Source organism: Patella vulgata, chromosome 2 (assembly GCF_932274485.2).
Source record: "Patella vulgata chromosome 2, xgPatVulg1.2, whole genome shotgun sequence".
Lineage (NCBI taxonomy): Eukaryota > Metazoa > Mollusca > Gastropoda > Patellidae > Patella > Patella vulgata.
This window is the reverse complement of record NC_065880.2, coordinates 72,002,722-72,022,628: the sequence shown is the minus strand read 5'-3', so window position 1 is coordinate 72,022,628 and position 19,907 is coordinate 72,002,722. Positions and strand designations below refer to the sequence as shown.

The 19,907-nt window shown below is 32.7% G+C and overlaps 2 protein-coding genes across 3 annotated transcripts; one reads left to right on the top strand and one right to left on the bottom strand.

The window, feature by feature from the left end:
• Nucleotides 1-42: 42 nt before the first annotated feature.
• LOC126812358 (histone-arginine methyltransferase METTL23) lies at nucleotides 43-5,742 on the bottom strand. Of its 2 annotated transcripts, none has more exons than XM_050538729.2 (5): nucleotides 5,575-5,742; nucleotides 2,130-2,234; nucleotides 1,680-1,917; nucleotides 1,092-1,176; nucleotides 43-491 (listed from the first exon to the last, which is right to left on the bottom strand). In XM_050538729.2, the coding sequence occupies exons 1-5, from the start codon at nucleotides 5,638-5,640 to the stop codon at nucleotides 326-328; spliced, it is 660 nt and encodes a 219-aa protein (XP_050394686.1). In that variant the 5' UTR covers nucleotides 5,641-5,742; the 3' UTR covers nucleotides 43-325. The 2 variants fall into 2 exon arrangements, with proteins under 2 accessions (XP_050394686.1, XP_055955124.1); XM_056099149.1 differs by having other exon boundaries at nucleotides 5,590-5,742.
• A 231-nt stretch (nucleotides 5,743-5,973) lies between these two features.
• On the top strand, nucleotides 5,974-17,986 carry LOC126810801 (NAD-dependent protein deacetylase sir-2.1). Its single transcript, XM_050536079.2, has 10 exons — nucleotides 5,974-6,090; nucleotides 7,630-7,767; nucleotides 8,130-8,234; nucleotides 8,624-8,694; nucleotides 9,560-9,632; nucleotides 9,859-9,957; nucleotides 10,298-10,537; nucleotides 11,374-11,494; nucleotides 11,915-11,981; nucleotides 13,479-17,986. Exons 1-10 carry the CDS (start codon nucleotides 5,980-5,982, stop codon nucleotides 14,602-14,604), a joined length of 2,151 nt encoding a protein of 716 aa, XP_050392036.1. The 5' UTR covers nucleotides 5,974-5,979; the 3' UTR covers nucleotides 14,605-17,986.
• Nucleotides 17,987-19,907: the final 1,921 nt, after the last annotated feature.

Genomic DNA, 19,907 nt, shown 5'->3' with positions numbered 1-19,907 from the left:
TGTCCCATATAAATGACTAGACACTGTTCCTTGCCAAGCCCTCTGTCCTGCACCACTGACAAGGGAAAGCCATGCTGGAAAATCCTGGTGAACTTTCTCAGCCAACACCAGGACAGTAAATCATTCATTTCTTAATTTTGTGTGTCAAATTTAACAGTTGTGCTTAATTGACAATAAGTTATGGTTCTACTAGTGATATCATGAAAACATTCTTTCACATATGAACGGAAGCATCTAGAAAATTTATAAAAGTATATTCTAGTAGCCGTCGTCGTTAGAATATTGACGCATCTGCTTAAACCTTCAAGTGCTTCTTTGGTCATTTCTATTCAACAGGAATTTTTTTTGTAATAATGTACATATTTATTGTGTGGCTTCCTGGTAAACTTGATCCTGCGATGTTGGGTATATTGGCTCCAAATTCTTCTAGTGGAATGGGTAGGCTTTGCAATCCCCATTTATATAAAAGATGTTCAATTGATCTATCAGCACTGAAAGAGAAACAAATACTATTCCGACACTATTATTTAAATAATGGTGCACAAATATTGTAAGATCTTGCATGGCAAGAGAAATTCATAGTGACTACAATAATTATTACCCGGTACTGAAATGTACAGTAAATGCTGGAGGACCACACCACACATAAACAAAACCCATAATACAAACTAACTGACAATATACACAGATACTGCAAAAAATAAATATTTATCTAATCAAATGAATGGATGTGGAGGTTAGTCATAAGCGTCCACTACACCGTAGAGTCTCAAGCCCATAGTGAGTGATACAGGCTTCACTCAAAATGAAAACAAACTAACAATAAGCTGTATTTCCCAAACTCAAAATCAAAATGTGAAGCTTAACAGGGAGTAATTTGCAGAAGGAAACATTGATAGCATAAATCGCATGGTGCCTATGTTGACTGAATATAACCAAATACGGTAATAAATTAAAGAAAGTATTAGTTAAAGTAACTTTATTCTTGAAGACTTAAGGGGGACAACTCATTCCCCAAAAACTTGATCAAGGCATCAATTGAACAAGAACCTTCACAATAAATATATATTATACAATTCATGCTATCTTACCTCCTTTCTTGATATGTACACCAGAACTGGCAGTCATTATTTCTTTGCAGAATATAACTTATTGTCACCAAAACATCCTCAAAATCTAAAAAAATAAAACAAAATTATAAAATCATTCAATAATATACGTAATATACCTTTTCAATTATCAAAGTTAAATAAAAAAAATACTTAATAATTAAATAACTATATGTGAATTAATTTATATTATGGCAATTAATTTAGATTGTGACTTTCTTACGTACGGAGATAACATTTTATCAACAATATGGTTTACCCAAGTGGACCCTTGAAGTTAAACATAACGAGAAAGAGAGAAATGGTGTTTAACATACACTCGACACGAACTTGGTCAATTCGGGATCTTTAGCAGTGGGAGGAAACAGGAGGACCCGGAGAAAACGAGGTTGGACAGGCCACCCTAATCCTTGTCACGTACAACTGGGAATCGAAACCACGCCAGTTGACTCAATGACACTTTATGATACAACGCATATTTGCTAACCATTCGGTTTTAACTGTATTCTAAACACATTCTGAATTACTCAGAAAAATAAACTAAACAAATAACTCAAAAATATACTATACCTTTTGTTTCATAGAAACAATCAGATGCTAAAATAATATCAATACTTCCTAACTCTAGTAAACTAGGGTCAAATGCTCCCCATGTTATTCCAACTACAGGTATATTCATTAGATGATTAGCTTCACACGATTTGATGCAGTTTCTTTGACATTCATCAAGGAATGAAGAATCACTTAAAATAACATCTGCACCACATTTAGCAGCTACAATTCCTGGAAGGGCAGTTCCAGCTCCAATCTGTTAATTTAAAAAAAAAATACAGAATGATATCTTGTTTGTGTTAACATTTTTAAAAGTTTCATTCCCCACAAATATATGAAATTTTGTGTCCTTAATATCTAATCATATACATACTTATCTGTTTTTCTCACACAGCTAACAATATAATAATGAACAGAATTGCTAATCCTTATCCTTTAGGTCTGATGATAAATATATGTATACTGTACCTCTAAGACTTTTTTGGTTTTTATAATATGCCTGTTCATCCATATGTATTGAGCTAATACAGGGGCACATGGCCATGTGTACATACCATATTTCGGATCAACATACTAAAATTAGAATAGAGAACTTTTAAATCAGTACCTTTAATAACATGTTCTAAGAATTACAGTTAGCACAATATTCATATTCTGTCAAAATTGTGACTTTAAATGTCTTGCAAATAATGAACAATGTAGGTCTTATATCCGTAATCTGTTTTTACAGCCATTTGTTGTACTGCTTAATTAAAACAATTTCCAAATTCATAATTGTGAAAGTGAAAAGTACCAGTAATTTATTCAACACTGACAGAAATTAATAGAGTTGTAAAACTGAGGATATGTTTGGATGTGACTTGTCGTAACTCCAATATTGCTCTTTTGTTAGTTAATAGTAGGATGTCACCCACAATATATTAAAAAAAATTGTCAGGGAACTCATTCAGGTATTATTTGGAGATTTATAATAATTATTTAGCTTAACCATACATTATGGGAGATTAGATAAAGACCTGGCAGTTCTCACTATAATAGTTAAAAACTAGACAATGTAAATGGAATTTGCTGAAAATTTCCAAGATTTTAGACATTGAATTTTCGACTTTTAAAAACCGATAAAAACCATAGTTTCGATTATCCATTTCACGATTAAATCGTGAATGGAAGTCGTACAGCAAATCGGAACCTAATCCAATAAACATCGCAGGCTAGCGATGACATCAAGAGTTGATTATGGTCTGGATAAATTAATTAATGTCTAATTAATAATTTAGATAACATTTGACATTTCAGGCCTAAAGAAAGACCTATGTAGCTCTTGCATAATGTATGTTTAATTAGCGATGCTAAACGCCGCTAGGAGCGCTGGCTGTACTATTTACAGACATCACAAAAAGTTGACCGAGAAAAGTATACGTCGTGTTACGCCTTGTCATGAATATTCAAAGTGTCAAACATTGACCACGTGATGTTTACCATCGAGAAAAATAGATGAACTTGCTGTCGAGTAGGATTTTGAGAAGCTGAGGTAAGATTTTCTGATATTTTTCATGAATTGAAAATTTGAAGTTGAGAGAAATTTTCGAAAAAGGCCCTCGACGCTCAAGATTTTGGTATATTTGGAAAGCCCAATTCATTAACTACTTAGTTTGACCATTTGTTAAGTCCGTATCCCCCGTAGGAATTCGTAAAATGGCTGAAATTGAACCATGTGGAATTAAAGGGAGGTAACTCGTGGTTGATCAGGGTTCAGACCATAATTAACCCCCCCCCCCCCCCACAGACTTCAGTGTAAAAAAAAATGATGTTAGATTTGGACAGGGTTTTTTATTATATTGAATGTTACTAAAGCTACCAACCAAACTTTAGCCAGACATTTCACTAACAAAGGATAAAAATTGTGAATGTTGTTGACCACCTTGGATTTTTTTTTCAGGAACTGTAGCTGAAGAAGTAAGCTACATAATATATACTCATCCAAATCCAAACATAGCCAAAGGCGATCCCTGATATTACTTGGTACAACATAAAATAGACAAATGATGATGATATATTGGCCTACTCATACAATTTGCATGAGGACTATAAAAAGGGGGGGCTTGAAACTGACTGTTTCTCAGCATTCTCAAGAAAGTCCATAATTATTATAAATTTGGTATGAATCATAGAAGTTAGTTTAATTTAATGTTTGAAATCAGTGTTAGTAATCTTATTTTTGTTATTTCAATATTTGTGATAATATTTATTTTATTTTTAACATTTTCTACCTGAAAGAAGTGGCCTAATGCGTCAAATGTTTTTGTTTATTTTGAAAAATATCGCATATGAATAATGTGATTATTTTATATTGTTATTATTGTTTGTTTTTGTAAGATACATGTATTAGAAATCTTATATTTGTTGATAAATGTGATAATGGTTTCTTTTTTTTTATCATTTATTTTAAACCGGTGGGTGAACATTTTTAATTTCATATTAAAAAGTAACAGATATGAATTTTGATCTTATTGTGATTTTGTTTTTAATATTTTTATATTTTTATGACATAGATAATGTCTCGGCAAGATGTATCACCATCTGAATGTTTATATTGTTTTTATTTTCATGGGATAATGTCTCAACAAGAAAGCTAGACTTCTACCACTGATATTATAATATAGTATATCGTAATGCACATGTATCACAAATTAATTTTTTTAATACTCTTTCATGTAGATCATATCTTACTTTTTATAAGCTTACCTTTTAATTTGGACTCTTTTAAGATATTCAAATGTTTTAATTATGTCTATTAATTATGTCTGTTTTTATTTGAAATTGTAGTAATGTTGATCACAAAAATATAGCTGTTATATAAATCATAGTTTAATTGTTAATTTTCATTCCTGAAACAAACAATTTCAAATTGATGTACATGGCAGCTTCTAAACAACTAAAGCAGTTGGCGTGGCAAAGGCGGCAAATCTGCCAAAAGCTTACAGGTTTATTTCTCATTTTGCCACACACTTTCATGATTTTTAAAAATATCCACAGTATACGTTAGTATAACCGGTTTATAATTGTTGTATGACTGTGAATGGCCAGTGGTCAATGGCCTCGGAACCAGTAGGTGCCCAATTACATACATAAACTTGTTTCTCTTCGACATTGACATCATACAGTCAAAAATTGTGATTTAAGGTGTTGTCATGCAAAAAATAAATAACAGAACAGACTGAAAACACTTTTATGTGTGCTTATTCATTAAAAAATAAGCCTCTGTATTAATGTCAAAGCGCTACAACTTAAGTACACACAAATTTGAAAAAATTTTTGCTGTGATTTGTGCGAAATCGGCACGGATCCCAACTTTGAACCTCTGTAACATAAAAAGTATATACTAGAATATTATAGCGACAATTTGGCTTTATCAAGTACATCTAGATCTTTAATTAGTGCAATTTTCATAGACCTATCTTGTATAGTTACTGAGATATTGGCTTCGGTCACTTTTTTGCGGTTTTTAAAAAAAGCCGTTTTTTAGCGCCTCTGGTTTGCCTTCTTTAAAACGCTATAACTTTTTTAATTTTCAATATTTTTTCGAAATTTTTTCAGATTATTCATTCTAGATAGTTCACAATTGCAGTATCGTTGTCATTTTTGAGTCAATGGTTGTATCTGAAAACCCGTTGGCAATGCTAGTTTAATACATTTTAATTTTTAGTTTTATACTTGACAGGGTGGGGGGGGGGGGTAGCCAAATGGTCTAACGTTTTGCACTTTAGATCATAAGGTCTGTAACTAAGTCCAGTGGTGTGGTTTGTTTATATTTAACAATGTGAAGATGAAGAATTTCCTGGCACTAGAGTGGCGTAGTGCATTGGCACTGTTTCATTTTTGATGCTTTGTTTGATGATAGCTATTTATATACCTCCGGTATAATTACACTAAGTTCATTATCATTGTCCGTAAATGTGAACTTTTTGGTGGATTCCATTAGATAACCAGATCATGATAAACCGGTTGCCAATTCGTAAAATGCAGATTAAAATTATAATTTATCACTCAGGAACTTTTCGTTTCTTTAGTGTCTTCTGTCTAACCGTCTTTGTGATTGGGACTACAAACGCATGCTTTATCCCTTGTATCATTACAAAATACATTTGAACAATGATTTTTTGACAAATGTAAACTTCAGTCCATACTATATAGTCAGAAAATTATCTAAGTAATGATAATCAGAATAGATGTAATATCACGGTGACTGTCTAATTTAGAATGATCCAGTGTTTGTTTTCAATGATATTTGTGGCTGTAACGTTGAAAAAAATTCAAGATGGCTGACGAGGAGGAGGTGAATTCTGATAGACCTCAAAGAGAAGCAAGAAAATGCTCCATGTTGTCAAATATATTGCTTAAAGAAGAAAGACGGGCGCAATTAAAAGAGGTTTGTTGATTTGTATACTCGTTGGTTATCTTTGTAGAGAGAGCCAAGTTAGTCAACCAAAACTGATTATTCTTAGTATCTCACACATCAGACTTCTTCCGACTCAACAAATCTATTATTATTATTCATATTGTCAATTGTGTGTAAGATAAGATTGAATCAAATTTATTAGTCACTAGCTGTAGGTTGCAACGCTTTCTTTTGCTATATAAATCTGTTATTAGTAATGTGAAGATAATTATTATTGTGCCAGTGGCAGTGGATTCAACATATGTAATTATGTTCAATGTTGTTATTCTATTTCATTGCATGTCCAAACATGATGTCATTAACTTAATATGATTAACAATCCGTATATCATGGCCCAGTATAATGTTATGTGATTTTTGTGTGCTTCTACAAAATAAAATATTAATATGTCATGAAATTAATGCAATCCGAAAGGAATGAGCAATATAAATGTTTATTGAAAAATTAATTTGACAAGCCATGCTCAGAGTCAGATAGCTGCCATATGATCATACTGATTTTTACAAATGACCATTGGCTTCGTGCAGTTTTAGGAATAGAAGTATCAAAACACTATGAGATAATTAAATCAATGTTAATGACCATTTGATTAATCGCTGTTGATTGTTTTGTTGCTAACTTGTGGGTACTCAAGGATGGCTAGTTGGCACTTTAATAGTTAAGTAAATTTGTCAAAGAAAGACTATAAATCCAGTGGATCTCCTCGGTCTAGTTAAAGCATTCTTTCTCACAATTATTTTCTTGTTTTACCGTATCTTCCAGCATCAATCATCCAACTTTTAAGCATAGTACAATGTCAATCCACACCAGTACACAGTGTTTGCCAGCAGACAAGCTGACAGAATAAAAGAATAATTGATTTTATCATGTGTATGATATAGTAGTAGTGGTACTCCTACTTTTGTCAAGTTAAATTGTTGTAAACAAATTCGGAGGGTTGGATGGCCGAATGGTTAGCACATGCATGCTGTACCATAAGCTCTGTCATTGAATCAACTGGTGTGGTTTCGATTCCCCGGTTGTGCGTGACAAGGAGTAGGGTAGCTTGTTCAACCTTGTGGGTTTTCTCCGGGTCCTCCAGTTTCCCCCGACTGCTAAAGACCCCTAAACGCAAGCGAATTATCAAAATAAAATTGAATCATGTGTTAGTCCCGAAATGACCTAGTTTGTGTCAGTGGATGTTAAACTCTCCCCCTCTCTCTCTCTATCTCTCTCTCTCTCTCTCTCTCTCTCTCTCTCTCTCTCTCTCTCTTTGTAAACAAATTCTGTAAACTATATTAATAATACATTGTACAGCACCATATCTGCAGTAAATTTAACCCTTTAGAATGTAAACTGCCTGTAACTACTATATAGTGTTTCTTACTCTGCCCCGGGATGTAACAGTATAACTATGAAAGAAATCATTTCTTTTCTCTAGTGCAGAAGGGTTGATAAAAAAAACCAACCCCAACAAATTCAGTATAATTTTAATATTGATTCACTTATTGAAAATATTTTTTATTTCAGATTACATCTATTTTAAAGAAAGCAGAATGTGACCGATCTGAAAAAGAAAATATCCAGCTATTGGTAGCAGATGATATTGTCAAATTAGTGCAAAAGAGAGCCAAACTTCAGAAGACAAGAAAGGATAGACTGCTTGAAGTAAGCATTCATTTTTTGGGGAAACAATATTATAGCAACTTTGCAATTCGATTCTTAAATTTATTATACAAAATGCATTGATACATTTAAATACCAGTGGTAAAAAGTATGGCAGTTTCATAGATTCATCTTTGAAAGTCAAAAGTAACGTCATTGCTAATCAGAATTTTTCTCCTACAAATTTATACTTTGAATCGCAATGCAACACACATAGATCTAGAATATGGTAAGGTAAGCATAAACCAATTTGTAATTTGATGTGTACAAGAAGTATATGCCAACGCATTTAAATTTGCTTATATCCATTGTGGTAATATTGTTACTCTGATCTAACTATTTGAATTTTTGTTGTTGTCGAGCAGATTGAAGATCCACCTGATATACTGGATGTTAAATGTAAACAACTGGCTGAAGAAATAAAAGGAAGTAGTAATGTTGTTGTTTATACTGGAGCTGGCATCAGTACGGTAAGAATTATTGTGATCACCGAGTTATGCCTGCATGTATAATGAAGTTGAGCAACAAATTGATTGAATGATTTTAATATAATTTATAAGTTAATATTATACATGAGGATATTTCATATAGCAATTTTGTTTACAGATCAAGGTGTGAAAAGGGGGGGTGGAGATCTGGTTTCTACATGTATACCCTCATAGACCATGAAACAGTGACTAGAAAAAGACGATTAGTCCTTTTGAATGACAGATTTTTAATAAATTTTTAGGGTCTCCTACCCTTTGTTCTACACTTGTTGGAGTGGGTCAGTTTAGAACATTATTTTGAATATTACATAGAAACCATAAATTCAAATTATGTTATATTTAGAATTCATTTTTTTAATTCTATTTTCTAGGCAGCTTCTATACCAGATTATAGAGGACCTAATGGAATATGGACACTACTCAAAAAAGGTCAAGAACCAAGGTAGGTCATTTCATATTATATATGATTAAGCTACATGTCTCCTGTCAAAAGTCAAAACCTAGTAACTCACTTTTTTTATCAAAATGGAGTTAGGACCAAATTTGTAGTTACTAGGGTATGTGCTTCCTGTTGTACTAGATATTTCAATCTTTTGATTTTGTAAGCATTTACACCCATGACACAGCCTAGCAACTTCCTTCATTTATTTGCCTAGTATGCCACAGAAAAACCTAGTAACTCAATAGTCAAATCATTGCATAAGCTGGGGTTTAATATTCATTCATTACGTTTTCCTTTGTTTTCTCAAAGTAAGAAAAACGTGAGTTATAAGGTGTTGCCTTTTGACGGGAGATGTACATGTGAAAAAAAAAGGTTTTATATGGGATACATGTGTAAGCCTTAAACATTATTATTATGTCCCAGCCCAAAATTTGGAGGTATTTATTAAGTGTTAGATGTAAACGTCCCTCAGTCCAGAGTTGCATACTAATGCTGGGTAATTCAACTATAGTCACAGTACAATTTATAGCACCATACGTATTCAGGTTACAAATTTTATTAAGAGAACCCAGGTTAGATACCAAATACATAAATGTTTGTTTGTTAATGTAAGTAGGACTTGAATATTTTGTTGGCATACATGTGTTATGGGGAGGTTTTCAGTGACTTGTCACATTTTCTTTAGTTACTTTGCATTGTCTATGTTTGAATCCATATACATTGATATGCTTTTAAATGTATTTATCCTCTAGAGTAATCATGTTTTGTCGAGCTCAGTTCTCATCAGCCATTTTTGAATCTTTCCATATATTTATTATTTTGAGATTAGTGTAAAAAATAACTGTCATTTACAACTATCTTCCAGTGCTCAAGATCTCAGTGATGCTGAACCAACATTTACTCACATGAGCATAACAAAACTAAGTAAAGAAGGACATGTAAGTATAGTGTTTTAATAATATACCTGTGATATATACATGTGAAATAAACCAACTACAATAGAAGCACATGAATTCTTACAGCCAACAGATGCAAAAAGTTTTAATAATCTTAGATTGGACCTGATTAGATTTTCAATTTTTTCCAGCAATCAATCATGTTCGTTTGTATGTGCATTTAGGACAAATGTAACAACTTTATTATATTTTTCTGATTATTTTATAGATCAAGTATATTGTATCTCAAAATTGTGATGGTCTTCATCTAAGAAGTGGTTTTCCCAGGAAATGTTTGTCAGAGGTTCACGGCAATATGTATATAGAGGTAAATATACCGTTCTTTGTACTCTTGAATCATGCACACATTATTATTGTTTATAACTGTAAAAGAACATTGTCTAGTTACTCGGATGGTACAGAAAAAGATCATGTAACCCTTAGTAACACATTAATGATCAGTTTACAGTTGGAAATCAAATTAAGAGTAGGCTTTAGAATCGGTGTCATGGGAAAATTCCCATCATATAACATTGCATGGTTGTCTATCTTCATGAGCCTGGTTGGTCTGGAAAAATAGTGTTAAACCCCCATTCCATTTATCAACTGAAATAGACAATGTTCATATGGTCTAGAAATGAAACTCATTAATTGTTTATATTTTATAGACTTGCTACAACTGTCAACCCAAACCCAATGAATACATACGACTGTTTGATGTGACTGAGAAAACAGCCATGAGAAGACATGCTACTGGAAGATTCTGTCATGATTGTAATGGTCAACTTAAAGATACCATAGTACACTTCGGTGAAAAGGGAGGAATGAAGTCACCCTATTATTGGAAGAAAGCAGCCAAGGCAGCTCAAAATGCAGATATAATATTGTGTTTAGGAACAAGTTTGAAGGTTAGATATGTAATTGTTAAGTAGATTATTTGATCAGAATACAGTGCTGTCTCTTGATTGAATTCTATAATTTCTCTGCACATTCAGTGTACACAAGATTATAATAGATTTACACCTGTGCAGGACAGAGGGCCTGGTAATTAGTGTCTAGTTATTCAGATGACACTGAATACACCTGTGTACACATTAGCATGCTCGTAATAGACCCTTGACAATTAGAAGTTAAAATATGAGTAGGTAATGACGCCGTTTTCCGTTCAAAATTTCTTTCATTGCATGACATGCTCTGGTCTTCAATAGCTTGATTGGTGAAGAAAAGGGGGACATTAAACCTCATTTCATTTTATTCCATGTTTCCAGTCTGGTGAGTTTTGGTTTGATGGGGCCAGTTCTTTTTACAACATAAATTTCAAATTGATACGATTCTAAATTTAATCAGTCATGTCTATTGAAAAATGTTAAGAATGTTTATTATTATACGCCCACATTGAAATGTGGTCGTATATTGTCGATGATTAATATCCGATTGACTTTAAACTTATACACAGTGTTTAAGGTCATGAGACGAAAAAGCCTATTGATTTTCAGCGATTTCAGATAATTACTGCCTGAGTTATGGCCCTTGATCACTTTAAAAAATCTTGTGGACGCTCCAGAGGTCAAAGTTAACATCTGAATTGACTTTAAATTTATACAGTGTTTAAGGTCATGAGACGAAGAAGCCTATTGATTTTCAGCGATTTCCAATATTTACTTTTTAATAAAAGAAAGACTATTTTGGCAGTATTTAATTGGAATAAATGATAAAGTTAAATACCATATGTTTGCAATTGTAGGTATTGAAAAAATATCCTTGTTTGTGGGCAATGGATAAACGGCCATCAAAAAGACCCAAACTCTACATTGTAAACCTTCAATGGACACCTAAAGATGAAGGTGCTCTTTCTAAAATAAACGGTAAGTAGCATAACTGTTTTGCCATTTAATTGATGGTGCTGTTACAATGTCATCAGAAAGACTTAAAACATATTCTGTACAAATAATCTTAGGCATCACTGCTGATACACTCATGGCTGACACTGTGGAACAGATTGAGTAAAATAATAATCGTTATTTTTTTAATTATAAATGAAAAAGATAGGGTTGGAAGTGGGTCTCTGTCAATTTTGTCAAAAGAAGTGTGGAATATTTTCTGAAGTTATAAAACAAGAATTCAATTCTAGTTAATGAAATGTTAATATCACTGGAAGGAAAAACCTGCCCATTTTTTTATCACTCAGAAAGTTAACAGCTGATATCGATTGCTGCATTATCTGCTCAGTGTATTTAACATAAACATATATATATTGATTGACCTATGTTGTATTTATGATATAGGTCGATGTGATGATGTAATGGAAAGAGTAATGAAATATTTAGATATGACTGTATCTCCTTATAGAAAGTAAGTACATGGTAATTTGAAATAGAGTATAAAATTTGTGCGTAGCTATCAACATGTAGGTCATAAAATAAACTGGAATGAATGTTGAGAATTGATGTTCGTTATTCCAGGATAAGAATCAAATATAGACTTCAAAATAATCTTATCAAGAAGAATATTGGTTAAAAACTTATTAAAATCAATCCATCTGACTGTATCTAAAGCTCCCATTACATTCTACTGATTTCATGATGTCATCTTTTTCTGTATGTCAGTTAGCTAGTGAAGAATAAGATTTTAGCCATCTGTTGCATCAAGGTTTCTAAATGCTTTAAATCTTTTGAGGATATGGACATAATCCAGGCCTAGTTCTGATTCAAACATCATTGTAGCCACGATAAAAGACTAGTACAATGGAAAGCGGACATGCACTAAAACAGGTCGCCACATCCGGCGTATGACCCGTGCATTCTCCTCTTACTACATATTTTATAGCCTTGTGATTGTCTAGTATTTGGCTTCCTTTTCACATTTTCTTCTTACTATCTCGTTAAGATGTTTATCTTCTCAGTAGTTAAGACGTTTGTCTTACCAGGAATAACAATGAATCAGTTCATTTCTATATTTTATATCAAGCTGGATACATATGCTTATAATGCATAATAGATTACATTAGCATACTTATAATTAACATCTTTCTCTCAACCCCCAACTCCTTTAAAAGTCTAACCAGCATGGCTAGATTCAGGAAACGGCTACATCATATGGTCGTCTAAAGAACCAAGGCGATGTCTGAGAATTTAGAGGCAGTCTCTAGGAACTCAGATGGTATCTGTCCGGAACCCAACAATATCTGAATCTTAAATGGCAGTCTCTTTTATAGGACCTATATTGTTATTGACCTTGAAGTCTATCACGCTCAGATCTGTGCAATTACTGATATGATTGGATGGTAAGCCAAATGATGCAATAGGAATTTTCCTACACAAGTGACGGCATGATATAATTTTAACCCATTAAAACACATTGTTTATCGACCTGTGGAACATTCAATGTATCAAAGTGTCATAGGTTTCTGTTATTCTCAATTTATCCCAAAACATACATGTATGTGAACCCAATAATTAGTTAAAGATATAATGCTATTATTAATTTAAAGAGCAAAATTCTACAATAGTCTTACACTCCTCCCTTACTTAAGACTTTTTACTCTGTATTAGGTACAAGATCCCTTGAAACCTTCACAACGACCATACCAACATCTATAGAATTATATAAATATTCATGCATGTAGCACAAATCTCGCTATCGATATTATATTACCTCCCCCTGTTTTAAGATTTTTGCAAAATTAACAGGTAGGAGACCCTAAACACTTCCATTTACTAAACCATATAATTATTATACATGTCTTCTTTTGCACAAATCCCACCATCCAGGGAGAAATTAAGTCATTTATAACTACGAACAATTCAAGCTTGAAAAGATGTAAATTAATTAATATTGATATTATTTCAGACAAGATGATCCCATCTTCAGACATGCGACACTTTTGAAATCTGATGAAATCGATACAACAGAGAAAAAAATATTGCAGATTCCTGTAAATGCCATAAAAAAGTTGGAAAGGAAGTCAAATATTGGTACCGCTCGACCAAAAATAAAATCGCTAAATAAACACACAACCATTCAAAAGATACTCAACTCCCCTTTTAAGATAAGTAATAGCGTTCCAGAAGATGAAACAGATAACGATGGAAAAGATGCACAAGAACACAATTACTCAGGAACAAGAAAAGCGTCAGATATTTCTTCTGAAGTGAGAGAGAGACTTTCCCACATGCTCAGGAAAAATGCACACATATCCACACCAACTGTCTTTCATAATCCAATGATGCAGCAACTTCCTCTACCTATATTTCCATTTATGCCAGGAACTATTTTTGGACCAAACTTTATACCTTATCCTCCATTAATGGTTGCTAACCACCATCTTGAATCAGGTTTACCATCTACCTCATTACCTGATAAAACATCTATGCAGAATATGTTTCACAATAGCAATATATTAACTCAACAAGACTGGTGCCAGTTGCTAAGACAGACATCTTTACACCATTTAAATTTTGCTAATAACACTGGCTTTACGTCCATAATGGAACAACACCAACAACAACGTCCTTTCTGTATAAAACAAGAAATTGTGCCAAAAGACCTTAAAGCTCCATGTCATGTTCCAATTAATGTGAGTTTAGATCATTGTTATTATAAGGCTTTTAATGGTGTGAAGTCGCCACCTGCGAAACTCCGACGTGTTTCCCCTGTCAAAGGCAATATAAAAAATAAAGTGGTCGAATCGGTCAGCAAGACAAATAAAATCAGACATAAAATAAAACAAGAAATACAGAAAAATTCCAATAACAAATCTGAAATTATAAAATCAGAAGATGTGAATACGGACAATATTTTTTCTGATATTAATAAAACTGCTGTAAAAAGTGAAACTAACAATTCCATGTCACCTTCTAAGAAAGAGGATGATTCATCCAAACCATCCACCGTAGATAAACGCAGACGGTCATCGAGCTCAATACCTGGATGGTTTGGGAAAGGACTAAGCATCAAGCGTAAACGGAAGTTTTAGTCCGCCGTAGATGTTGTTTGTATAGTTTTCAATTATGAATAGTTTATTAATTTATTAACATGTGGTCTCTAGACTATTATCGGAGTTGAGTTGAAGTTATTTATCATGTTGAAATCTATTAACACGTATACACTGTGTTGAGTTATCATATTTATCATGTTAAAATCACTATGCACAACTCTTTATGTGATAGTTTTACAAGCATAGGGCAAATAGCTTTGGGAATTTTGTTTTTATAATGTAACTAGTGTATATCATATGGAGTATTTTCTTAGTTGGACTTCTTGCATATACTAACAGCATTATTAGTTAGTTGTAATGATTACTATCTACAAATAAACTTTCCAGAAAGGAGAAAGAGAAATGGGGTTTAACGTCCACTCTACACAAACTAGGTGATATGGTACAATTTTATTTTAATAATTGCTTGGGTGTAGGAAACAGGGGGACCAAGAGAATACCTAAAAGGTTATGCATGTTACCCTACTCTTGTCATATACAAGCTTTGAATCGAAACCACATCATTAATTAACAAAGCTTATGATGTAACACACACCCATTAGACCACTAAACCCCCGCTCACCCCAAACACACACTTTTTGTAGAAAGGTAAAGATACCTAGAATTTATAATTTAGATGTATATTTATTATAGTTGTATTAGGAAATGATTCATAATAAGGCCATACAAAAATAACATTGCTTTAAAAAAAAAATCTGATGCCCACATTTCAGTGTCAGTGTATTATTAAGTGATGCTGGGGCATCTGAGAAACAGAATAAATGTTTTATATGGCCTAATTTAGTTATTATTTTCTACTTAAACTAATACTTTATCAGATTTTATTTTAAAGATCCTGTTTAAAAGTCTTTAGCAATTACCACCTACACAATATCATTATCACTTAATAATGGAGTGAATTGTACATTTCTATTTCATATTTTGAATAGCAGAATAATAATAATAGTACTGGTAGTATTTTTTTGTACATTTTGTATTTGACATATTCATATATTTTGCGTATGATTTTAATTTCATTTTTTGTTTCCATAATTAACTGAAATGAATGGAGTCTATTGTCTCATTAACACAATTTACAATTTTCAAACAAATGCAATGTAATTTATTTCTGTGATTAAGAATTCAGTTTGTCCTAATACTCTACCAGAGCGTCATCGGAATTCCGTCTTCATATGGATCATCTGTTATATCCGTAAACAATAAATTTTGTAGCATCGAAACAACTTGACACATTTTAAACGGTGGCTCAGTGAGTAAGATGCTGGCTCGCAAACCAGGAGGTCTCTGGTTCACTCTTGTGAAAGGTGCAGGACGGAGGGCATGGCAAGGATTGTGTCTAGTCATTCAAGTGGGACAAAAAAACAAGGTCACCTGTACAGTACACATTGGCATATACGTAATAAAAAAAAAACCTTGACAGTTGGAATTGAAAATTTCTCATGGCACACTGTATGGCATATGCCCATCTTCATTGGCCCTTCATTTCTTACAGACTAAATGTGGGTACACAGTCTCATACTATGCACACAATTTTCCATTATCTCAAAGCCATAGTAACTACATAATATGTATATGTAGGGGTATAGAGAAACATCTGGGGGGTTTTATGCAATCTTCGGTGAAATCTAAGTAGACACGCATGCAAATACAAAACAAACTGTTTCATTACTTCAAGACTTAGGAAGAAGAATTCCAACTGTCAAGGGTTCTTTGACATGGACAGGTTGACTGCATATCTTTAAACCTACCTGAACCACTAGACAACACTTTTGTTGTGAGTCCAGGAGGTGCTACCTCAAGTGGAATATAGGCCAGGTACATTAGCTTACCTGAAGAAGGAATTGGATACTATATATGAGATCTTTCACAAATTTCTCTAATTTTGCAAGTGGTTTTTTTTATGCATTGTTCAATCTGTTATGTTTTATTTATTTTTTACCCAGAAAGGTTTTTGAGCCATTTTGAAAATAAACTGTGTGTATATCACGTTAAATGTACATTGTCTATTGTTTACATTGGGTGTGGTATTATTCTTTGCTGACAGATTTAATGTCTCTCGCTTTTCATTTCCATTCTATTATTCTTTGCTGACAGATGTAATGTCTCTCTTGATTTTATATTTGTCTATATGTTGGGGACCTACTAATTCTCAGGGTATTAATATAGTGTGGTGTGATTTCTTTTGCTCATTTTTAAAATTAATATTTTTACTTTCAAGTTTATCTAAATTCTGTGTGAATGGAGACACGATAATCTTTTATGTGTTTGTAAAGAATTGCCAATACGATCAAATTGTTTATTTTTTCTATCAATCTGTGGATAATCCCAACACTGTGTGTTAAAATATTCATACTTATAAAATCAGTCAAGATTAGAGATTGTGATCAGATGCCTTATTCACAAACTAATGTATTTTAAGGGATTCCTCCTTTCTATTGGTCAAGAGTTGAAATTAGTGCTGGCACGATATATCATTGAATCGATTTAATGCGATACCTTCTAATGGTTCTTGTATAGAATCGAGAGATTCAGAATCAATGTATCACAATTCTTTTTTTTATGTTTTTTTGTTTCGCTTCAGTAAGTAACCCATCACACTTAATTATCCACGTCACACATTATCCATAAGTACACAAACACTCTTAAATTGTGGTCCTTTATTTGAATCCATATCAATATCGTGATATAAAACTGGTTTTATTTCTTCGACATCGGCAAAACTAAAAATATCAATTATTCATTTATCCTGTTGTTTTCTTGGTAAATGTTGACCTAGTTATGAATCGTATTGTAGCGCCTGGATAGCAACATGTCATGTATCGTGACTGCTGTGCCAATACCCAGCATTAGTTGAAATACTAGTACAATTTTTCGCTCTTAGCCAATGAAAAGTCGGATTTTATCAAATATTTTAGTTTTCATGAATAAGGACTGAGACAAATTGATGTCTATGTGCTGTCTTGGACACATAAACTGGTTTAAGACATTAAAATTTTAGACACAACAGGGCTGTATTTGGATGATATTTGCCAGTTCTGACTGACTGGTATTGAAATTGACCAACTGGTGAATTTACCTGCTTATCAATTTAAATTCAAATTAAAACACTTAAATCCAGTTAAATTTGTTGTTATTTGGTGTAAAAAATAATTAAAACTTGATATGTATATTAAAATAATACTGGCATATTCTTTGAACAAATTTTTGTCTAATCCCAGGTAAAGTAGATACTTGATCAGGTAAAAAATTTGTGGTGAGAGCTCTGATACACAGAAGATATAACAAAATTATATACTAAAATCTTGCTCTGTTAATTATATTATGAAAATGGTGCTTCATTCATTTTCAAATAAAAGATGTATTTGAGAATTTTTGTTAATTTTTTTACACCCACATTGAAATGTTATCATACATTTTTGTTACCCCTGCCTGCTTATCATCCATAATTTCCTGTGATCATAATATTTATGTGTTATTGACCTTAGTGAGATGCAGAAGCCTATTTTCAGTGGCAGTGCCACCCGCGGTGGTTGCAGGGGCAAAGTCCAAGCTTTAGGGACCAAAGGCGCGAGCTTTAACTAGGGGTATGGGGGGCCTTCCCAGAAATGTTTGAAAAACAGACTGTTGGAAATGCAATCTGGCAGTATTTCAGGCACTGAGATAAATAGATATTGTCAGATACCGCATGTCGACTGAACGCTAGTTTATCCGACCAGAGTGAAGTGTCAAACGAAGTGAATGAATATTTTCGCCACGATAGTTTGAGAAATAGACTGCCGGAGAGGGAGGTGTCATACGAACCGAGTGAGTGATTCAAAGTTAATGAACATTCTTGCCGCGTTGAAGCTATGCCCCAAAACATTGAGAATCGGAAGAAGCACTTATAAAATTAAGACTAAGTCCAAGTAACCTCTATGTGATTTATTAAACATAGATAAATCAACAAATATTTACAAGAAAGAGAGAGATCCGATCTGTTCTTAACCATAGCTCACTCTATGTTTTAAATACAATTCTACAAAATATATATAATAGACAATTATGACACATTGACAATTAAACTATAAAATATTGCTTCTAAGTTGAAATCTAAAACAATAGTTCGTTTTATAGAGAGTTTGGTTAATGACCAATACTTAATCCCTCCATTGTTTAGACTTTAATGCTTCGTCTAAATTATATCTGGCTTAATAGCCAGTGGCTGGTTTAATAAGGTTCTATAACACAGGGGCCAGTTGATATTTGGTTGTAAAGAGCTAATTGACTATTATTATTATTATTATTATTGTTCGATTTATATAGCGCTTCATTACACGTGAAGTGTTTCTAAGCGCATATCACAAACATATACTTCAAACACACAGAAACAATCAAAATCAGGAGAACATAATTAAACACAGCTGCCTGTTAGGCGCTATTATTCAAAGGTTTATATCCAACAAATCAACCGGCTAATCTCTATATTGAACTCAGTCGAGGTATTACCTGATGAACACCTACACCAAGTAGAGTTCAAAAATAAAAAACGAAGTTTAAAAGAATCAGCTTCATTAACAAAAATTAAACAATCAAAAACTAAACAGATAAATCAAATTCAAACGAAACAAATAAAACAAAGAAAATGAAAAGAGCAGTTCATTACCATTCTACATTAACAAAATAAAGGAAAACAACTTGTGAAATTTTTTTCAAAAAATAAGAGCAACTGATGTCAAGCCATATCTACTGTAGAATGTATTATTGGGTTATAAAAACGTATATTTTAAGTTTCATCAAAAGCAGATAAAATCTATCTACACAACAATGTGGACATATATAACAATGAATGAGTAATATTTGCCTTGAAAACAAATTAATTGGCAATTTTGCTGATGTTTTTCAATCTAAATCAGAATATAAATTGGAATAAATTACCGTTCCTCCAACAATTCTACCCAATGGATACCATGCTCTATCATCAAACCAATTAAGAAAGTTATAGAAGCCATGATAGAAAGTATGTCTTAATATCAATGGAATGAAGACAACCCAACCATCAAGTATATTGAATATAGTGATATAAAAAGATCCACTCTGCAGAGGATTGCACAGGGGGTTGATGTAGTAAAATATTCAGCTTTATTTTTAAACATAGTGACTATGTGTTTTTATAAGAACAATATATCACTCATGCCAGTGTCTGTTTAATTCAACACGTATCTTACTTGAGAAATAATTAGGTAAATAAAATATATTTAAAATATATTAATGTTGTCAAAGATATGTTTACCAGAATGGGAAAA

Coding starts and splice junctions, on each gene's coding strand:
- LOC126812358 (XM_050538729.2), bottom strand. CDS start 5,640: ATGGAATCCACCAAAAAGTTCACATTTACGGACAATGATAATGAACTT. Junction 2,235..5,574: donor TTAGTGTAATTATACCGGAG/GTATATAAATAG, acceptor TTCTAATTTTAG/TATGTTGATCCGAAATATGG. Junction 492..1,091: donor TGTACATATCAAGAAAGGAG/GTAAGATAGCAT, acceptor TTTCTCTTTCAG/TGCTGATAGATCAATTGAAC.
- LOC126810801 (XM_050536079.2), top strand. CDS start 5,980: ATGGCTGACGAGGAGGAGGTGAATTCTGATAGACCTCAAAGAGAAGCA. Junction 8,695..9,559: donor AAAAAAGGTCAAGAACCAAG/GTAGGTCATTTC, acceptor ACTATCTTCCAG/TGCTCAAGATCTCAGTGATG. Junction 10,538..11,373: donor GTTTAGGAACAAGTTTGAAG/GTTAGATATGTA, acceptor TTGCAATTGTAG/GTATTGAAAAAATATCCTTG.